Below are 19,908 nucleotides of genomic sequence, written 5' to 3' on the forward strand. Positions count from 1 at the left end.
CAAAACACAAACTTTCAGCCCTTTCCTGAAAGACTAAATTGTATTTTTCTTTCTGACCAAAAAACACACCTGAACTAGGCTGATTTGGCCAGCCAGCATGCAAAAACACCTATCCAGCCCGCCTCGTAACCACACGCACCGACTTCCCACAAAGCCATTTTTCACTTGCTCTCTTTCGCCGCAGCCCGTTTTTCGCACATCTTTCATCACCTGAATCCTAAGCTAATCGACTATTGTGATCTCAGGCACCATGCCACGCTCTGGCGCCTCCTGTAGCCGAACTCTTGGCGTGGCCTACTAATTGGAGGTTTCCTTTTTTCTCTTTTCTTCTTCATTTTTTAAATTTTTTTTAAAAAACCTCCCTTAGGCTAAATCCCCCAATGTCGTGAAACCACTACCTTGACCGAATCTCTCTCCATCCCACAGCCGAGGTGGGCTGTGCTATGCCATTCCGGTGTTTATGTTGACAGCGCGCCCCCGGCACCGACCCCGGTGCGGCCCTCGGCGAACGTGCCGCTATGTAGGACGCGGTCACGTGACTCTGTCAACCTCTCGCGCGCCGGTGCAGAATGTCGCTGTCAGTTTCGCAGCCATTTAGCTGCGCCAAATCCACCTGAAACTTTTTTTTTTTTCTCCTTCTTCTTCTTTTTCTTCGTCTTCACCATGTTGCTTCAGTCTCTCGTTTTGGCCTTGGCCGGCTTCGCCGCCGCCGCTGACTCCTCCTCCCAGAAGTGCTCCTACTCCACCACCATCCTGGCTGCCTCCGCCGTTTCGGAACTCGCCTCCTGCCCTACTTTGGACGGTACCATTGAAATCACCGGTGACGCCATCGGAAACCTCCAGTTGGGCCAGGTTCAGACCGTCAAGGGTGACGTGCACATTTTCAATTCTTCCTCCATCACCGAGATTGACTTTTCCGGCTTGGGCAACATCACCGGTTCCTTGTCCTTTGATGCTTTGACCCAGTTGCACGCTATCCAGTTCAACCAGTTGCAGAAGGCCAAGGAGTTGTCCTTTATCTCCTTGCCATCCTTCTCCAGTCTCAACTTGAACTCGGGTCTCGCTGAGGTGAGCTCCTTGACCTTGTCCGACACTGCCATCTCCTCTGTCGACAAGCTTTTGGAGTTTGACAACATTGGTCTTTTGAACATCAACAACAACAAGAACGTTACTTCCATCGACTTGTCTGGTCTTAAGACCGTCTCCCAGGGCTTGACCTTGTCCTTCAACTCTGACAATGCCACTGTCAAGCTTGAGAACTTGATCTGGGCCGCCAACTTGACCATCCAGGATGTTGGTGACTTGTCCATCTCCAACTTGGAGTACGTCAACGGCACTTTCCAGCTTGCCTACAACGGTTTCGACGAGGTTTCTTTCGACAACCTTAAGGACGTTGGTTCTTCTCTCCAGATCTTTGCTAACGAGGAGTTGACCGCCTTCTCCATGAACAACTTGACCGAGATTGACGGCGAGCTCCGTATCTTCAACAACTCCAAGTTGGAGGAGCTCCAGCTCGAGTCCTTGGAGACCGTCAAGGGTGCCATCAACATCAAGGGCGACTTTGGCAACTTCACCTTGGACAACTTGAAGGAGGTTGACGGTGACTTCTCCGTTTCTTCCGACAACGAGGACTTTGACTGCAAGCCTTTCGTCAAGTTGCACGACAACAAGAAGATCAAGGGCCACAACTTCAACTGTTCTTCTCCTTCGTCATCTTCTGCCGCTTCTTCTTCCTCCGGCTCCTCCAAGAGCTCTGGCAGCTCTGGCTCCTCCGGTTCCGGCTCCTCCGGTTCTGGCTCTTCTGGCTCTTCCAGCAAGGGCGCTGCCGCCGCCTACGTGACCCCAGGCATGATTTTGTCTTCGGTTGTTGGCTCCATCATTGCCCTTATGATCTAATCGGGCCCTAATTCGTTTCAATGTACAGATCTACCATTTAGCCGTAGCCATGCCCCTTCAATTTGACGATATTAATTTGTAAACAAGCGACATGACCGGAAGTGGTCGAATCAAGTAAAAGCCGTTTATGGTGTTGTCAAGCAGGGCGCTTAAGCGAGTAAACAAACACGCTCTGGAGACGAGATGAGGCGGGTTTATAAATGTCGTGGCGGCACTAACTAAGCATTGTGGTTTCCCGGAAAAATCGTGAAAAACCGGCTTTAGACGCTGTGGGCTTCTGCCGCTCTACCTAGTATTTATTGTGGTTTGGTGAAAAAAGGATTTTTGTACTGGGGTTGTTTTGGGAATTTCGTCACGGTGTTTTGATGGAATTCGACACGCTTTTTCGGGAGATGTGTGGGGCGGAATTGGTCTTGTGGGGTGGGTTTTGTGGGTTTGTTGTGTGGGTTGAGTTGTGATGTTTCATGTGGTGATGTATTGGTTGCAAAATTTGAAGAAGGGATGCTATGGAGGTGATCAAAAAGTGGATGATATGGAGAAAAATGGATGATAAAGGAAAAAGGATATATAGAAAAGGAGAGACGATTTATTGAATCGACTCAATGGCGTCCAATGGGGTATTTCTGGGGAGTAAGCGATCTCTGTTCTCACTGCTGTTAGAGTGGTTGCATGTGTATTGGACCCACCACTTATCAGAGCGAATGTCCTAGATAACAACCCAAATTCGACTGACTGGGCTACTAAAGTCAATTAGAAGAGGTCTTCAAATAAGAAAGCAATCTCTTTCCTACACTCATCTATTACAATGGGTTGCCAACTATGAACACCCCAGATCATAGGATGTACGAATGTCACCCAGAATTATCGACACCACGCATAGTGATACTCCTAGAAAACAACCGTATCTGAAAATTTGGGATGATGAAAGCCAATTAGAAAAACTCCACAAAAAAGAAGGAAATTCGTCTTTAGCTCTCATCTATTACAATGAATCATCCATCAACTCTCGACAACCAGATCGTAGGATATACGAACGTCACCAAAATACCCACACCATTGGCGACAAAACTAACAATGCTTCTCCTCCAAAAATGCTCAATTGACACCACACTTCAAATAGTCCCCCAAAAATATCAGATTCCCCCTCCTCCACAACTTCCACAAACTCACCAACTGCATAAGAGAAACCACTCCATGCGAATGCCTCCACAATTTCACCGTAAACACCTTCAATTTCAATCTCTTCTTCTGAACCCTTGAAACTCACCACCCATTCATCGCCAAGCACGACGCCAAGATCGTGCCATTCAAAGCCTGTGCATTAGCGAGGACCCTTTGTTCGATAGACGACTTCGATATCGTCTTTACGGTTAACCAACGAAATAGTAAATTCACTTTTTGCAATGCTCTGGAGAAAAGCCGTGGGTGCCCTTTTTGCAGCATCCTTGACCGCTGCTTACTGCAGAAGAAACCCAGAAACTGGCGTGGAAGAAGACTACGTCAATGACGACCCGTCAAAAGCCGTGCCCGTGTGTAACGAAAAGTTGAAGGTCAATGGCACGATTTTCGAGCCCGATAACACCATTTTGATGAACTTCGATAGAGAGACCATGTGGGCGGTGCTTTACGAGAAAAGGGCCAATAAAAGGACCATTTTGAGAACTTATGGTGAGTGCTTGATGGAGCAAGGCATCGAGATGTTCAGGCTCAGTATGTTGCCATTTGACGAATTTTCCGAAAATTACAACGTCGCCCCCAAAAACTGTGCAGAGCTCCGTAATCCTCCAACACCAGATATCAAGACCATGGAGGAGGGGGTCGTGGTTGGAGGATACCAAGGTCTGCGTAATGGCGCCAGGGTTGTGGGGGTCAATCCTCTTTTTGTGGAGCACCCCGTGGAGTCCATGTTTTGAGGGGGAGATGGAATGTTGAGGTGAAATGGAGGATTGAGGTGATTTGGGTATTTCAGTGGAATTCATGCATTGATGTGTGAGTGTTCACTATCGAAGAGTCACTGCAATTGGACGGTGGTTTCCATTAGGATTCTGGATTAATTGAGCCATTAATCGATAAAGAAACATATAATGAAGAGAAGCTGTGTTGTGTCGTTAAGGATCTTTGGCTCGTGAGATTGGATCATTCAGAGGCTATGAGTCAGAGACTCTAGAGGATGGTCAGCGTCAATTGACATTCATCAGTTGAGCTGTTTAACAATACGTAAAGAAGAGGAGCCTGTTTCTTGTGGTTCTGTGGACCAGAACAACCATGCAAGGACTTTTGATATAGACAAGCTCAAAGCAATGCCCCTAGGATTTAGAGTAGTTGAAACGAACACACCAATTAGATCAAAGTAAACAGAACCCCTCTTTGATCACTCCGATCTTTCAAGATACATTTTCCTCTACGTTGAAACACCACCCGAAACACCACTTGAAACAACCCTCAGTATCCACAATTTGCAACCAACGTCACCACCTGCCACAACCTGCCACAACCTGCCACCACACGCCATCCCAAATAGGAAATTACCTTCATTCAATGAAACCCCCTGCCAGACCAACTCACCAAATCCAAAAAATCCACTTTTCTTCGCCCCTTCCAAATAAACTTTTTCCATGTCGTCCGGTCTATTGTGCTAGACGAGGCCGCATGGGCGCCTGCGCCAGGGCCACGGTTCTCACGCATCGAAGCCTCGCAAAGAAGGCCCAGCAGACGGAGAAAGCAGAAAAAGAGAAACCAAAAAAGCCAATTCAGCCAATCAGAACGCAGCATTTAATTTGTAGAAACGAAAATTAAAAAAAAAAACCAAAAATGAGTCTGCACACTGCCGAACACCGCCGAGTCACTCTGTTTTGGATCGGCCGTGTTTGTTGCCTTCTATTTACGGGCCCTGCGCCATGGGCTAAATTTCGCTCACCGGGCCGAACTGAAGAATGTGACCACGTCGGCATCAAAATTGATAAAAATATTCATAAACTTGACGATGAAAACTTTCAAGAAATTCCTCGATCACCCCCCTCCCCCTCGTTTATCTGCCATTGTTTGGCCCCTTTCACAGGGCCCAGGTGCCTCGATGGTTCCTGCCTCGATTCTTGCGGCCTGGCCAGATGGGATCGCCAGAACGTAGCATCTTCTGATTTGCAAAACAGCGGATGTTTTGAATCCTTGAAAATAATGTATTTTTTGAATTACACCCAAAATTCTCCTCGACCTGCCCCTTCCAGTGCCCCTGCCTCCCCTTTCTTGCTTCCTTGCTTCTTGCTTCTTTTCTTGTCTCGGCCTCATTGCGGTGCGGCCGCGCTGTTTTTGGAATACCACGCCTGGAGCCAGAAAAGCACCCGAAATTAGTAAAATCCTGGAAATCCACCGCCAAAACCACATGCCCTGATTACGAGAATCCCCTTGGTGGCCCACCACGGGCCCCCGATCACTCGAATCACGGGTGCCTCTGGGCCCCTGCTGTATGCACACCGCATGTTTTGGCGCCTTCCCGATTCGATAAATTACAATCCGCGACAGCTATAATTATCACGGTGATCTTGCCAACAACTACTTCTTTTTTCCCAAAAACACACCATGGACCAGTTCAAAAACGCCGGCCAGAACCACATTGTGGCTGCCTACGAGGCGTTGCCTGAAAGCGAACAGCAGGTTTTGTTGGACCAGCTCAAAGCCATCGATAACCCAGAAAAGCTCGTGCAAACCGTCCAAGAAGCTATCCAGTTTTCGAAAGCCGCTGGCGAAAAGCTGTTTGCCCAGCTCCCCCACGAACTGACCTCCTCCACAATCGAACAGACTCGTGAGCATTTGGACCGCTGGTTCGACATTGGTTTGGAGACGATTGCCAAAAACGAGGTGGCTGTTCTTCTATTGGCTGGAGGACAAGGTACACGTTTGGGTTGTTCTGATCCTAAGGGCTGCTACGACATTGGCTTGCCCCTGGGCAAAACCTTGTTCCAGATCCAGGCGGAGAAGATCTTGAAGGTGCAGCAGTTGGCCAAGGAGAAGTTCCCAGAATCCAACCCCAAGGTGCAGTGGTACATCATGACTTCGGGCGCCACCAGAGAGGCCACAGAGCAGCATTTCGAGAAGAAGGACCACTTTGGCTTGGCCGCCGACCAGATCACGTTTTTCAACCAGGGCACCTTGCCTTGTTTCTCGTTGGACGGCTCCAAGATCTTGATGGGCTCGAAATCGTCCATCTGCGAGTCCCCTGACGGAAACGGCGGTCTCTACAAGGCCATTGCCAAGGCCAACCTCTTGGACGACTTCCGCAAAAAGAACATCAAGCATATCCACATGTACTGCGTGGACAACTGTCTTGTCAAGGTGGCCGATCCGCTTTTCTTGGGTTTTGCTATCGAGCGTGACTTTGACTTGGCCACCAAGGCCGTGAGAAAGAGAGACGCCGCTGAGCTGGTGGGTCTCATTGTCTTGGAGGAGCAGACCCAGAGACCATGTGTGATTGAGTACTCTGAAATTTCCAAGGAATTGACCGAAAAGCCCGATCCTTCGGACCCAGCCAAGTTGTACTTGCGTGCTGCCAACATTGTCAACCACTACTACTCCGTCAGCTTGCTTGAAAAGATGTTGGACACCTGGACGTCGTCGCAGGAGCACTTGCCTTTCCACATTGCCAAGAAGAAGATTCCCTCCATCGACTTGGAGTCTGGCGAGTTTGTCAAGCCCGAGCAGCCCAACGGCATCAAGTTGGAGCAGTTCATCTTTGACGTTTTCCACTCGGTGGCCTTGGACAAGTTTGGCTGCTTGGAGGTGGAGAGAGCCGAGGAGTTCAGTCCTTTGAAGAACAACACCTCTGCTGCCAACGACAACGCCATTACATGTAAGAAGCATTTCCTCGAGTTGGGCACCAAGTGGGTGCGTGAGAACGGAGGTATCGTTCCCGAGGGCGCCTTGGTGGAGGTTCTGGGATTGACCAGCTACCACGGTGAACACTTAGACCAGGTCAAGGGCAGACAGTTCAAGGACGGCGACCAGATTTAGCATCACCCTCGAGCATAATAGAGTCATAGCATGCGGGTGGCCATGCCCGTGAGACGGAAAACTTGTTTAGAATTGCATTCAGATACGACGGAACTGTAGAGGGATGAGGGAGATTAGGGGAGTTAATTTTTGGATGATGGAGAAAACCAGGCAAAAAACCAGGCATTGAAGTACAGAGGAATTGATACCCAAAAAGTGTTGTAGAGGAAATTGGATTAGTGCAATTGAGGCAGATCAAACCAATTGTCTCAGAATACGACTCTGAGTGCTTCTCAAGGAAAGTTGAAAACCATATAATGAACGGTTGTTGAAAACCCTATAATGAAAAACCGTTATGATCTGGTTTAAGCCACATTGCAGGTGCACTTCGTGTCTGCAAACGAAGCTTTAGCGGGGGCTTTGGTGACAAAGTCAAAAACAGTCACAAGCAGATTAAAGGCGATTTAATACTAGAAGGATGGTTTTCAAGGGTATACTGAGATATCGAAGCATCATCTTCCCCATTTGATGCACATTATATTTATCATAACCATTGAGAGGTAATCAGTTTGAAGCTAATTGGCTTAAAGCAATCTGGCTATTTCATAGGGCAGCTTCAGATAGAGCAGGTAGATACAGAAATGATATAAAAAGTTGTTCAATTCCTGGCCATCAACTTTCTTTGTGGAGCCGCGGTATCAAAACCAAATGGTCTCAGAGATAACCAAAACTCCACTGCGAGCCCTAATTCCACCCCACCAAGTCCAATGAAAAAACCAACCAACCAATCAAATCAAGCCATTTTTCCAAACTCCAAGCACCCCAAATCAAAAACAAATTCCCCCAAACAAAACCCAAAATCCCAAACCCCCAAAAACCCCGAAATCCTAAAACCTTATTCGCCAATAGCCTCCACATTTCTTGGGTTTCGCAGCCAATGAAGGGCTCGCGCCCCAGACTACCCCAGATCCCCAGTTTCTCGGCGTAACCCCGGCGCCGGTGACAGCAAAACAAAGCGACAAAGCGGAAACTGATAAGGATTTTTGAAAGTTTTTGGTGGATTTTCAAATTTCAAAAAAAGTCGGATTTTCGCCAATCATGCCGAAGGTGTTATCTGAGATTTTTCAGTGGGGCGGGCCGTTGGGCCAGGGCATACCGAGAAGAAACGGTCGATTGCGTGGAAACAGAGAGATTTGAAAATTTCTTTTGTTTGAATGGAAGCATTTGCTACATTGCTGGGGAATCCAAAAAATCGGGCCCTCTTTCCCGCAAAATCGCCCTTTTCTCTCGGTTTGCAGCCATCACCGCAAGAAACCCACGGTTGCTGAGACAGCCTCGTCCAGCGCCGCAGGGCACGGAGTTCAGTTGGAAATTTGCAAAATCGACGAAATCAACGTCTCCAAACATAGTTCATAAAATCCACGTCAATTTCCCCGAAAATCGCCCCGGGCCTCTGAAATCCCACAAAACGCCCGCTATCTCGAGCCCTACTTGCATGAAGCACCGAGGCGTTGTAGACACGAACGTGGAGCCCTCAGTCCCAGAAAACCACCAATTGGGCAGGTCGAAAAAGTAAAAAAAAATTAACGAAAGCCCTTTTTTTGTTCCTTCTCTTTTCATCTCTGTCCTTCGGCAAATTGCCCCAAATTTCTCATCTCTGGCTTGGCTCACTTGCGGTTGCGATCGCCGCGACCAATTTATCACCTCCAACTACTTTTCTTTCCACCGTTACTCGTTCATTTTGCTGCCACGGCCGTTCCCGTGTGAAATTCATCTACTGACGCCGCAAAAACCCCGAAAGTAACGCCGGCGTGACCTCGATTTCCGAAAAACTCGTCCTTTCATCAAGAAACCCGCCCTACCCACTCGACGAGATCCCATAGCTCAATCATCACCATGCCACGTCGTTCTTCCAACGCCCCTTCCAACCCCGTCGTCGCCACCATCGATATCGGCACGACCTCCGCTAGATGCATCCTTTTCGCCAAAGACGGCACCGAGGTGGCCAAGCACCAGATCGAGTACTCCACGTCGGCGTCTGAGGCGCCCGAATCGTCGCTGAACACCGACCAGTACCGTCGTAGATCCTCGCTTATGCGCCACAACGAGCCCATTTTCACCGCCGAGGGTGTGGCCATTCTGATCACCGACAATGTCGAAATCGAGAACAATGCTGCTTCCTTGGGTCCTACCCTCCGTTTCCCTCAGCCAGGCTGGGTCGAGTGCATGCCCGTGCACATCTTGGCCAACGCCGTGGAGTGCTTGGTGGCGTGTCTCATCACGTTGCGTAAAATCAACCAGAACCCCGACATCAAGATCAAGTACAAGGTCAAGTGCATTGGTATCGCCAACATGCGTGAAACCACCCTTATATGGCACAGAAAGACAGGAAAGCCCTTGTGTAACGGTATCACCTGGACAGACACCAGAACGGCCCAGATCGTGGAGCATTTGGAGCACATGACCGACAAGGAGACCAAGGACGCCATGCACGAGAAGACAGGCTTGCCATTGTCCACCTACTTCTCTGCTGCCAAGGTCAGATGGCTCTTGGACAACGACGACACCATCCGTGAGGAGTACGAGTCCGGCGAAGGCAACTTGATGTTCGGTACCGTCGACACCTGGTTGATCTACCACTTGACCAAGGAACGCTCCTACGTCACCGACGTCACCAATGCTTCTAGAACGTCGTTCATGAACTTGGAGACCCAGGACTACGACGAGGAATTGCTTGATTTCTGGGACATTGACCCTGAGAGAATCCATTTCCCCAAGATCGTCTCCTCTTCCGAGCACTACGGTTCTTTCGCCGCTCCAAACCTTTCCAACTTGGGTTTCCACAACAAAATCACCCAGGACGCTTACGACATGTTGAAGACCATCTACAACGTGCCCATCTGTGGCTGTTTGGGTGACCAGTCGGCCTCGTTGGTCGGTCAGATGGCTGTGAAACCCGGTTCCGCCAAATGTACCTACGGTACCGGTTGTTTCCTTTTGTACAATACGGGTGTTCGTAAGTTGATCTCGGACCACGGTGCCTTGACCACATTTGGTTTCTGGTTCCCCAACTTAGAAGGCGAAGACGGTAAACCACACTTTGCGCTAGAGGGTTCCGTTGCGGTCGCTGGTTCCATTATCCAGTGGTTGAGAGACAACTTGAAGCTCATTGACAATGCTAAGGACATTGGCCCATTGGCCTCGCAAGTGGACAACTCCGGTGGTGTCGTTTTCATTCCTGCCTTCTCGGGTCTCTACGCTCCTTACTGGGACCGTGGTGCCAGAGGTACTATTTTCGGTATGACCCAATACACCTCTTCTTCTCACATTGCTCGTGCTGCTCTTGAAGGTGTTTGCTTCCAGGTGCGTGCTATTTTGAGAGCCATGGCTGAGGATGCTGGTGGATCCAAGGACTTTTTGGAGGAGGCCATGAGCAGCCAAGCTGAGAAGTCGCCATTGTCGACTTTGGCCGTTGACGGTGGTATGTCCAAGGCTGACGAAGTTCTTCAAATTCAGGCTGACATTCTCGGGCCTTGTGTGGATGTCAAGAGAGCCGAGAACGCCGAATGTACTGCCTTGGGTGCAGCTATTGCCGCCGGTCTAGGTCTCAAGGACGAGAACGACCGTTTGTGGAAGAACTTTGACGAGGTGATTGAATGTTTGAGCAGCAAAGACGGCGACTCCAACAAATTCAAGGCCGTCCAGCCCGATGCCGAGAGAAGAAAGAACTGGAAACGCTGGGAGAAAGCTATCGAGAGAGCGAAGGGCTGGCTCGACGAAGACCGTAACGACGAGTAGTCCGCTTTATGTTCCAGCGACACTAACGTATGTAATGCCCAAGCTTGATACCTTCTAGAAGAGTGAGTGTAGGATATGTAGGACATAGAAGGTTTGATAAGACACTGATAACGGAAACCTGAAGGAATCTCCGAGAGTCGGTAAGAAAATAAGAGTTCCGGAAGTGAAAAACGGTATATTGATGATTTGATGAAATATTCGAATTTTTGGTTACATGGTGATTGCATGGAAAGAATTGAAGCATTATATGATGCATATTACGGAACAAGAGGTAGGCAGAGTGGAAAGCAAACAACTGCATTTTTTAAATACTATAAATTTTTGACATACATAGAAAAGTGTTTTTGTTTCCTCGTCATTTAATCTCTTGTCATTGAGTTGAGACAATATTCTATGCTCTATTGACTTACCAGCACTAGTGGACATTCTACCCATACAACCAAAGCCATTCAATGCCGCTTACAAATCCATTCACTTCAATTATATTAATTCAACTTTCAACTTTTAAACCTCCAATCTGCCCTTCTCTATAAATCTACCTCGACTGAAGCACAGACTCGTCCAGGTCGTAGTCCTCATCGTCCGAGACATATGCATCCACCACCAACGAGGAGTCCAGCTCCTCACTGAGAAGAATGGACTTGTTGGTGTCGACGGGCTCGGAGTGGAGGTTTTCAAACATGAACGACGAATCGGCAACGTCCTTTTCTTCCTTCTTGAAGCCCAAGAAGTTGCGGGCGAAATTGGACCCTTTTTTCGTGAACTCTTCGAGCTCCGCCTGCTGCTGGTCCATTTTTTCCTTCACGTCGTTCAAAAAACGGTTGTTCAAGATGAAAGACGCTTTTTGCTTCAACGCTGCTGGTTCTGAGGCGAAGATGTTGGAGGCCTTTTTCCGGATCGCTGGCTGTGGAGCCTGGAACATCGTTGATACTTTTTTTGTTAGGTTTCTGACTTCTGTGAATGCCTGGTTTTCGGGCTTTTCCGTGGCCTGGAGCTGTGCCTGAAGCTCCACTATCTCGTATCTCACAAGCTCAGCTTGGTTTTCGAGTTCCATGAGTTTCGCCTGTTTCTGGGCGTACTTTGCCAAAATCTCGTTTCTTGACGGAGACCTGGCCAGTTCGGGCTGTGGAGGATGGACATTGAGAATCAGTCTTTTGCTGGTGACCTTAGGCAGAGCTGGAAGAGGTCTGGTACGGTTTTCCCTTTTGGGTGAAAGTTGGAGCTTGCAGAGCCCCGTGGACTCCAGAATGACCCTGTTGGAGGGCCTCAAGGGCTGTCTGACAGGCGTTCTGATTTCGGCCATGGAGAAGAATGGTGCTGTGGCAGATAATGGGGACATTTTGGTGGTAATTCGATGTCTTTACCGGATTGGGACGAAAGGTAAACAAAGGAAGGAACTAAGCGACAGGGGAGGGATTGTGAGGAGGCGTGAGTGGTGGGGGTAGGGAGAGGCTTGGAGGTTTTCAGGGGAATTTGGGAGATTTGGGCGTCGGGGTGGTGGGGGTGGTTTTTGGTGACAGTTGAGATTTGAGACTGTGAGAAGTGCACTGTGAGAGGTAGAAGGGTGGTTTGGAAAATAAAGCGGCTGTAATGTTTCTGAGAAAAGAAAAAAACCTTTTTACATGCTTAAGGAATATTAATCAGCGATACAAGATTGATTTGATTTGGGTGTAGTGTGCTTTGTGGTGACCTGTTGATGTGGTACTGAGCATGGTCCCTGGAGTACTGAGCGAGGTTCCTGTAGTACTGAGCAGGGTCCCAATAGTACTAAGCAAGATCACTAGGGAAGAACGTAATCATGTTACATTGCAGATAAGAGAGGAAAGGGAAGCTCCCATTTTGTTGACTCTATTTCTTGCCTTTAGATGAACTGATGGCTCATTGACTGTGAGTACTCATTGGGTGATCTCAAATATAGAAAGATGGAGCATATGAGGCCAATTGGGACAAGAAAGTGTCCCTAGAAATAAAGTCTTACTTTTTGAGCGATCCAATTGCAAGAAAAGCAGCAACGGGATACATTGACAACTGTTGAGGCTTGTTGGGCAAGACTATTTTCTTCAACTGCTTGTGTGAGTATCCTTGCACAGCGGCAGCATACTTGGCCACTGAAATCAACTTGACCTTGATGTCCATAAACCCATTCACAGGAGGGTCAGAATTTTCTCCTTGAGGTAACTTGGGTGAAGTTTACCTCACTTTCATTCTACATGTTATTGATAGCAATCTAATGCCCACTACTACATCTGTGATTTGAACCCAAGAACCACTGACTAGCATCGAGACTACCCATATCGAAACCGCTAGAACGCCGTCTCCACCAATGAAAACAGAGGAATTGATGTTCAAAGAATCGACATGGACGACCTCCTCGTTTGTACTGGACCCAATCACTGATACCTCAAAGTAAGTCTACAAAGGCTTGGCCAGCGCAAAGTCCAGCAACCAAGCTACAAGTCTTTCTTGGTAAAATAAACCACCTCAAATGTCCCATCATAAACCAAATACGTCACTGGCCAGTGCTCGAGATCGTTGATGTCATGGTGAGTCTGGCAACAATGGGAGAAGTATTAGCGAACACAAGACGCAAGCAGGTACTACCGGATCAGAACAAAGCAATTGAAAAACAAAAGGTTTAATTCAAGCATACCAGCCAGCCGGGTTTATCGAATTTCAATAAACCTGGATACTTTTCACTGAGTCATTGACAAAGGCATTGTAGTACAATGAAGCACGCCTTGGCTGACATTTGGCACGGCTTTACACTGGAGAGCTAGAGATTTAAGGAGGCAATATTTATAGATAGTTTAGGTTTTTTTTTTAGATCGCTTATGTATCTCTGTCATTGCATGGAGCGTTTACGAGCGATCACCACACGCTGATCTTGACGAAAAGCCAAAACTAACTTTTTCAAGAAAATCTTTACAAAAGGCGTTCCTGAAAAATTTATCAAACAAAGGGCCTAGGCCATTGCCTCTTCATTACGAGCTCATCGCCAAGGTGTTGGTTTGATTTTCTTGACAGGCCTGCGAGACAGTTGTAACATTCCTGCAGACAGGCTGTTCACTTACATAGGCTCGTATCACGTGGAACCCAGTGTTTCTTTAAATTGGCGCTGCGTGAACGCTCCAAAAAAAGCATATCCCAAAATGGCGGCGCCTTTCCCGTCAGAGCAACCCTTTTTGAGCCCGGAATGTCGTGCCAGGTAGTTAGAGGCAAAACCAGTTGTATGCAACAGCCTGCATACAAACCCACTTTCCTAATTGAGGTGCATATCTTTTGCGCGGTCCAGATGGATGCGATTTTTCACACTAGTTTCGCCTCTGACGCAGCCTCTCCTAGTTTCAGGGCTTCTGTAGGTATGGGAGACGAAGGGAGTTGGGAAGACCCCTGTATTTTCCAGGAAACCGTGAAAGCCGGAATAATTGAATTTCTTTTTCACGAGGGGCAGCCCCTCAATTGATCCGAAAGGTGGAGCCCCTCCCTGCCCCTCCCAGAGTTCTTGGCCGGATAAATTTGGCCGCTATTATCATCTGGACCCACTGCTTTCAAACCATACCCTTATTTGTACAGGAAAGGGAGACATTCCTCCCTTACACTGTTCGGGAGGCTCTGTGACGTCAGCTTCACTTTCCATACACGCTAGGGATTTGAAACCGGGCACGTGATCTTCCGGCAACGCCTCACTTTGTGCAGTACGTTCGTCTGAAAACAGAAAACACATCCTGCACCGGCCGTCTCCCAGCAATATGCTTCAAGTGTAACCGTTTATACAAGGTGTGAAATCTGACCCACGAGCATATGGTTGTGCACAAGAGCTGTCGAAGGACCTTTCTTGTATAGGAGGATTGTAGGGATCCGTACTATGTGCAGGATGCAAATATCCACCACCCAAAAAAAAAAAAGCCTAAATGTCTCTAGCGTTTTCAGATGGGCACGGCAATTTGTGTTTTTGTAATTTGGGAGACGCACAAGATCGTACTTTTGTTATGAAACTGTGAGGTTTTGAACCTTGTCGGTTTGTGTCTTTGAGAATGCTTCTCACCCAAATGGCTGCGAAACACGAGTACTCAATGGGTTAACGAACAGTGACGAAAAGCTACAAAGTAACAAGACTTCTTAATTTCCACTCAAAAACGTATATCAATTTCTCTGTGAAACAGCCTTTTCCTCGTTTATGCGGATATTGCTCGGCCAGTTTTGTGGAAAGCACAGAGGGTAAAAGAGTCTCCCGAAACTGCCGTAACATGTCTTACGTAGCCGCCAGGAAACACAAAGATTAACCCAGGGGGCCTTTTGCGCCGTTAAGGTTTTTCTGTTCTTTGGAGCCACAAGCAATTTGACCAAATGGGAAAGTTGCTGAAGTGACGAAATCGCATGCTCAATTGATTAGAGTTTAAGAGGTGGAGGATAGGGTTTAGACGATGATCATCGGATTAGACGAAGCACAGGTTAGGGTGACGTAGTGTTGCTGAAAGGCCTTAACTAGAACCACTCAGTTCAATTGACTACTGTTTTTAATTGACTTTCATGATCAGGTTACTCACCATTATTTGATATGACAGTAAGTATGACAATTCCTATTGATTCAAAGAATGTATCTTGCAATGTACACCTTCGTTAAATGGACTACAACTCAAGTTTCTATGCCATATGAAATTCTATTATACACTCTATAAGTTCCCGACCCGTTTAAGCATTCTGGAGGTACTCCTCGTTGGCGTAGTGGTACTCCAGCACTTGCACCTTGAATTCGTTGGACTCCTTGTTGTAGCCAACAATCTTGAAAGACGAAAGGTCGTCAACGACAATGTCGGCACCGGCCTTTCTGACCTTCTCTGGGTCGTATGTGGAACAGATACCAACAATCATGGCTCCGGCACCCTTACCAGCAGTAATACCGGCTGGGGCGTCCTCAAAGACCACAACCTTGGCGTCGTCATGCTCAAAGCCCAACGTGTCTCTGGCAGATCTGTAGCCCATTGGGTGGGGCTTACCCTTGGTCACCTTCTCGGCGGTGATGAAACAGTCTGGCTTCTCAATGGTGAGAAGGTTCAACCACTTGGTGGCCAATGGGAGGGTACCAGAGGTGACAATGGCCCATCTCTGCTTCTGGTCCTCAGTGGCCTCCTTGGAGAACTTGTCGAAAGACTTGACAAGCTCAACGGCACCTGGAATGGCCTTGGCAAAGTGGCCAAAGGTGTCTGGGATCGAGGCTTCCCACTTGGTAACCTGCTGCTCCTCAGCATCCTCTGGAGACCACTTGGCAATGACATCGAAAGTTCTGCAGCCGTGAGAAGTTCTAATAATCTCATCTGGGTTAACGTGAGGTCTAGTCTTACCGAAGTCTCTCCAAAACTCAGAAATGGCACCGGTGGAGTTCACCAAAGTACCATCACAGTCGAAAAGAGCGGCGTTGACGTAGAAGATAGCTGGCTGGTTCTGGATAGTCATGGTAATGAATGTGTTATTTGTTTTTTTTGTTGATGAGAAAAACTAAAATTGGACGAGGGGGGTGGCAGTATTTATACCTTTTGTCCAGGGTTCAGGAGATATTGCTTTTACGGTTTTTGCAGCTAGGGATCCTTTCTTTTTAGGCACGGACTGCATGGACACTCAATGGCCGGCTTATCTACTCACCAGATGCGATCAACAGATTTTTCCGACCGCGAGACGTTGCAGTTGCGCTTTTCTTTTTTCTGTTGGTCCTTGCATATAGTTGGCCTTTTCTTTTTGGTACTGTGTGCAGTCCCAACCACTATCCCATAGTTTTTGACATGTTGAGCACACGGGACCCCCTTTGGGGCCATTGGCAATAGGGTTTTTGGAAAGAGGCGGTTTTTTTGGTGCTGGATACGAGCGGGGCAAGTGAGGGGCAAGCTGCCAAATTGCCCCACCATCAATGGGCCTCTGACGTCCGTCAATGCCCCTACCAAGTCGCTATGACGTCGACGAACGCTCTAGCCAATGGCCACCTGCACAAGTGTCAGAACGACATGACATCATATGGTTTCGGCAGGTGGGCATTGCCTGCAGTCCGTGGCATCCTGCACGTGGGGCGCCATTACACACACAGACAGAAAAAAAAAAAAAACCGCGCCCAAAAGAAACTAAAAAAACTGGCCGTAACGTGCTGCCAATGCACAAGGCGGGCGTATATTCCTTGTCGCTATTTTCCACCCAAATAACCACCAGGGGGTTTCTGGGCACCAGTGCTGCGCCACGTGTGTGTCATGTGCATGAGCCACGTGATATTCGCTTAGAACAGGCACCCTCGGAAATGCGCCCGGCCTTTCGCCCCGTTTTGGGTAAATACGTCAGAACTACGTCAAGCTCCCAGACATCCTGTGCTTGGGTATGTACTATTAGCCGGTTTTGTGCCGGCGTTTGGTCCATTCCAGTCGTATTCAAAATACCCTGTATCACCCGGTTTCACTATGCTACGGTAAATCTAGCCGGTCCCGTCTAGACATCTGAATTCAGAGTTGAATGTTCTGGACACGGCTAGTTGTTGTTTATTGTCGCTGATTGTTGATGTTGTTTTTCAGGAACCGTTGCCAATTCCTTCCCTCATTGTGCTCTGTTTGTTGATCTGTTTCAGGATCTTCACCCTAGTCTATTCTTTCCCTACGACACCGACACGCATTGTTAAATCGTGGAGGTGGCTGAATGTCGAAAATAAGAAACTCGAAAAAGAAACAGCATTAGCCTTTCGCCTCGTTTCACCCAGTATCTCCCTGATCTTACAAGCTTTGGAATGTGTGCATGTTTTTGTATACACCTCTGGACCAAATCTTCACATGGTGCAATCGCTCCAGAGGCTCCATGACGTCAGGGAATGTTTCGTATTTTCATAGTAACACGCTCCCCAGAATCACAAAGTCGAAAATAGAAGGCGTAGGGCGTAGTGGAGTTTTGCTGTGTGGAAGAAAGTTACTGTAGTATTCAAGTCTCTTTTTATTCCCATTTTATTTCTTGAATGGCCACTTAGCAGCGTGCAATTAGATGTATATATTTTATTATTTTCTTGAACCTTAAAACAACATCCTAGCTATAGAGGTCCCCACAAACTCGGAGTAGATTGCGTTTTGGGCAGGTTTCCGAAGGCGTAGGCACAAAGCCAGTCAATCTCCGAATGTCGAAATGGAGCGGCAATGTGGAATATGCGTTTTTCGAAGGAAAGATTTGACGAGAAAAGCCAGGGGTTTTGAGGGTGCTTTTGCTTCAGGATGTGGAGAACGTCATTGTGCTGATGTCCAGTGAAGGAACAGGCATGTCGTACGGTGATCTGGGATCTGGAGCCCTGGGGGTTACCTTGGAGGAGGTTTTCTAAAATTGGGCTGTCCTGGGGAGCTTCACTGAAATTGGCAAAATTAAGCGGTGGAAAGCACGTAGTGAATTATTCATTCTATAGAAGCGTATTTCTCGGTTCCTTCAAGTCATTCTGTGGTTTCGATTTAAACACACAAAAACTTCTAAAACGACGTACCCTCACGAGAGTGCCTCAATTGACATGAAGCTGCATTAAACAAAAATAAACGATCGCCCTACATTGTCCTTATAATATTTTGCGCTCCATCTAATCTTATCTCTGGAATCAACAGTCGATTAACGTATGGTGCGCAAGACCCTTACCATAAACACGATAAACACACAAAATAAAGCAAAATCAAAATATCCAAACACATTTCTCTTAATCTAAAAAAACCTTGTACCTCCAAAGCTGGTTTCCTAATCAGGGCGTACTCCCCATGGATGACCTGTATACGGGCGATATCAACTCCACACTTCTACTCCGTTCTTCTTCAAGGTCGAGAAAACTATCGAACACAGACGGAATCGCCACTCAACAACACGTTCAGCGGAATCAGCGACCCAAGAAACCCCCACAGTCCAGAAATCATCTTCTTATCGCTTCTATAAGTTAACTTTTCACGGACCCAAAAACACCACATACTATCCAGATGTCCTGTGAAAACGAACACATTCACGGCCACAGCCATGGCGACGGTGACGGCGACGACCACGTTCCACCTATTCCCACGTCAATTGCGTCCCTGCTCAATCTGAAAGTCGATTTGCCTCATGTTACAGCACTCAATCTTGAAAACAAGCCTGAAGACTTGGCCAAGCTATTTAAAGACTCCAACACCCGCTACAACCTCCAGCCGGTGGTGAAGCTGGACGCAGACGAACAGCTTATCTTGCACGTGCCTTTTTTGAACGGATCCGTGAAACTCCACTCCATAATCCTCAGAACAAACGGAGACAAGTTCTGTCCAAAGTCGATCAAATTGTGGAAGAACAACAGAGATATCGACTTTGACAACGTTGATCTGGTCAAGCCGCTCCACAAGCTCGAGCATCCTCATGTCGGGGTGAACTACAACGACGATGATGACGAAATACCCGAGGTCTTGGAGGACGATGCTGATTTTGTAGAGCACCACGTTCCCAGGCACATTTTCACGGGCATCCAGCATTTGACGTTGTTTTTCGAGGATATCTACGGAGACGAGGAGCAGACGCATTTGCATTCCATCGAGCTTCGGGGAGAGTTTACGGAGCTTACAAAGGACCCTGTGGTGACATTATATGAACTGGCACCTAACCCAGCAGACCACAAGGTTGCAGAGGCCACAACACAGATGCAGAGCTTCCACTAGGGGTAGATTTGGAGGTGACAAAACAGACAATTTATGGTAATCGCTTTTTGGTACGTGCTGCAACAGAACATCAGAATCATAGTGGAAGCAATTGAAAGTCAGAGCAACAGTTCAGGATGAAAGCTCACCTTGATAATTACCCCAAACGACAAACGACAGCTTCCTCACAGACGACACCCTTCCTTGGAAATCCGTCTCCATAACTGCTTGAGCCTCCTTCTCTAATGTACCCACTGATTCCTACGGTTCGACTTGCCAACGGTCAAGAAACGTCTGACGCAGACCAACCTACTCGATGTCTCCGGACAACTCCTTCGGACTCCTTCGGTTTCAGCGGGAGACATTTAAAGAAATTACAAATGCAAGATGGCTAACTGGCACACCAGAACTAACCCTGAAACTGCCAATTTCATCTGCTTGGTCCAGATCGCAAATCCGAAAAAGAAACCCACAGACCATCGCAAATTGCACCTTCTGCACGGCGCCTAACCAACGATCAGTATCTTATCGCCTGAATGTCAAAAATATTCCGATACGCATACGCCGCTGTGCTGAGGCGGATTTA

General features: G+C 47.7%; 7 protein-coding genes across 7 annotated transcripts; 5 read left to right on the forward strand and 2 right to left on the reverse strand.

Annotated features, from left to right (window-relative positions):
* Window positions 1-663: 663 nt before the first annotated feature.
* Window positions 664-1,896, forward strand: ECM331 (Ecm331p; the record flags this gene model as incomplete). The annotated part of the gene is made up of 1 exon (XM_024858181.1): window positions 664-1,896. One exon carries the CDS (start codon window positions 664-666, stop codon window positions 1,894-1,896), a length of 1,233 nt encoding a protein of 410 aa, XP_024713587.1.
* A 1,403-nt stretch (window positions 1,897-3,299) lies between these two features.
* Window positions 3,300-3,809, forward strand: C7M61_002822 (uncharacterized protein; the record flags this gene model as incomplete). The annotated part of the gene is made up of 1 exon (XM_024858182.1): window positions 3,300-3,809. One exon carries the CDS (start codon window positions 3,300-3,302, stop codon window positions 3,807-3,809), a length of 510 nt encoding a protein of 169 aa, XP_024713588.1.
* A 1,663-nt stretch (window positions 3,810-5,472) lies between these two features.
* Window positions 5,473-6,900, forward strand: UAP1 (UDP-N-acetylglucosamine diphosphorylase; the record flags this gene model as incomplete). Its single annotated transcript, XM_024858183.1, has 1 exon — window positions 5,473-6,900. The coding sequence occupies one exon, from the start codon at window positions 5,473-5,475 to the stop codon at window positions 6,898-6,900; it is 1,428 nt and encodes a 475-aa protein (XP_024713589.1).
* Window positions 6,901-8,775: 1,875 nt separating this feature from the next.
* Window positions 8,776-10,677, forward strand: GUT1 (glycerol kinase; the record flags this gene model as incomplete). The annotated part of the gene is made up of 1 exon (XM_024858184.1): window positions 8,776-10,677. One exon carries the CDS (start codon window positions 8,776-8,778, stop codon window positions 10,675-10,677), a length of 1,902 nt encoding a protein of 633 aa, XP_024713590.1.
* A 535-nt stretch (window positions 10,678-11,212) lies between these two features.
* Window positions 11,213-12,016, reverse strand: C7M61_002825 (uncharacterized protein; the record flags this gene model as incomplete). Its single annotated transcript, XM_024858185.1, has 1 exon — window positions 11,213-12,016. One exon carries the CDS (start codon window positions 12,014-12,016, stop codon window positions 11,213-11,215), a length of 804 nt encoding a protein of 267 aa, XP_024713591.1.
* Window positions 12,017-15,369: 3,353 nt separating this feature from the next.
* Window positions 15,370-16,131, reverse strand: RHR2 (glycerol-1-phosphatase; the record flags this gene model as incomplete). The annotated part of the gene is made up of 1 exon (XM_024858186.1): window positions 15,370-16,131. The coding sequence occupies one exon, from the start codon at window positions 16,129-16,131 to the stop codon at window positions 15,370-15,372; it is 762 nt and encodes a 253-aa protein (XP_024713592.1).
* Window positions 16,132-18,641: 2,510 nt separating this feature from the next.
* Window positions 18,642-19,343, forward strand: C7M61_002827 (uncharacterized protein; the record flags this gene model as incomplete). Its single annotated transcript, XM_024858187.1, has 1 exon — window positions 18,642-19,343. One exon carries the CDS (start codon window positions 18,642-18,644, stop codon window positions 19,341-19,343), a length of 702 nt encoding a protein of 233 aa, XP_024713593.1.
* Between the last annotated feature and the right edge of the window lie 565 nt (window positions 19,344-19,908).

Source organism: Candidozyma pseudohaemuli, assembly GCF_003013735.1.
Source record: "Candidozyma pseudohaemuli strain B12108 chromosome Unknown scaffold00006, whole genome shotgun sequence".
Taxonomy (NCBI): Eukaryota; Fungi; Ascomycota; class Pichiomycetes; order Serinales; family Metschnikowiaceae; genus Candidozyma; species Candidozyma pseudohaemuli.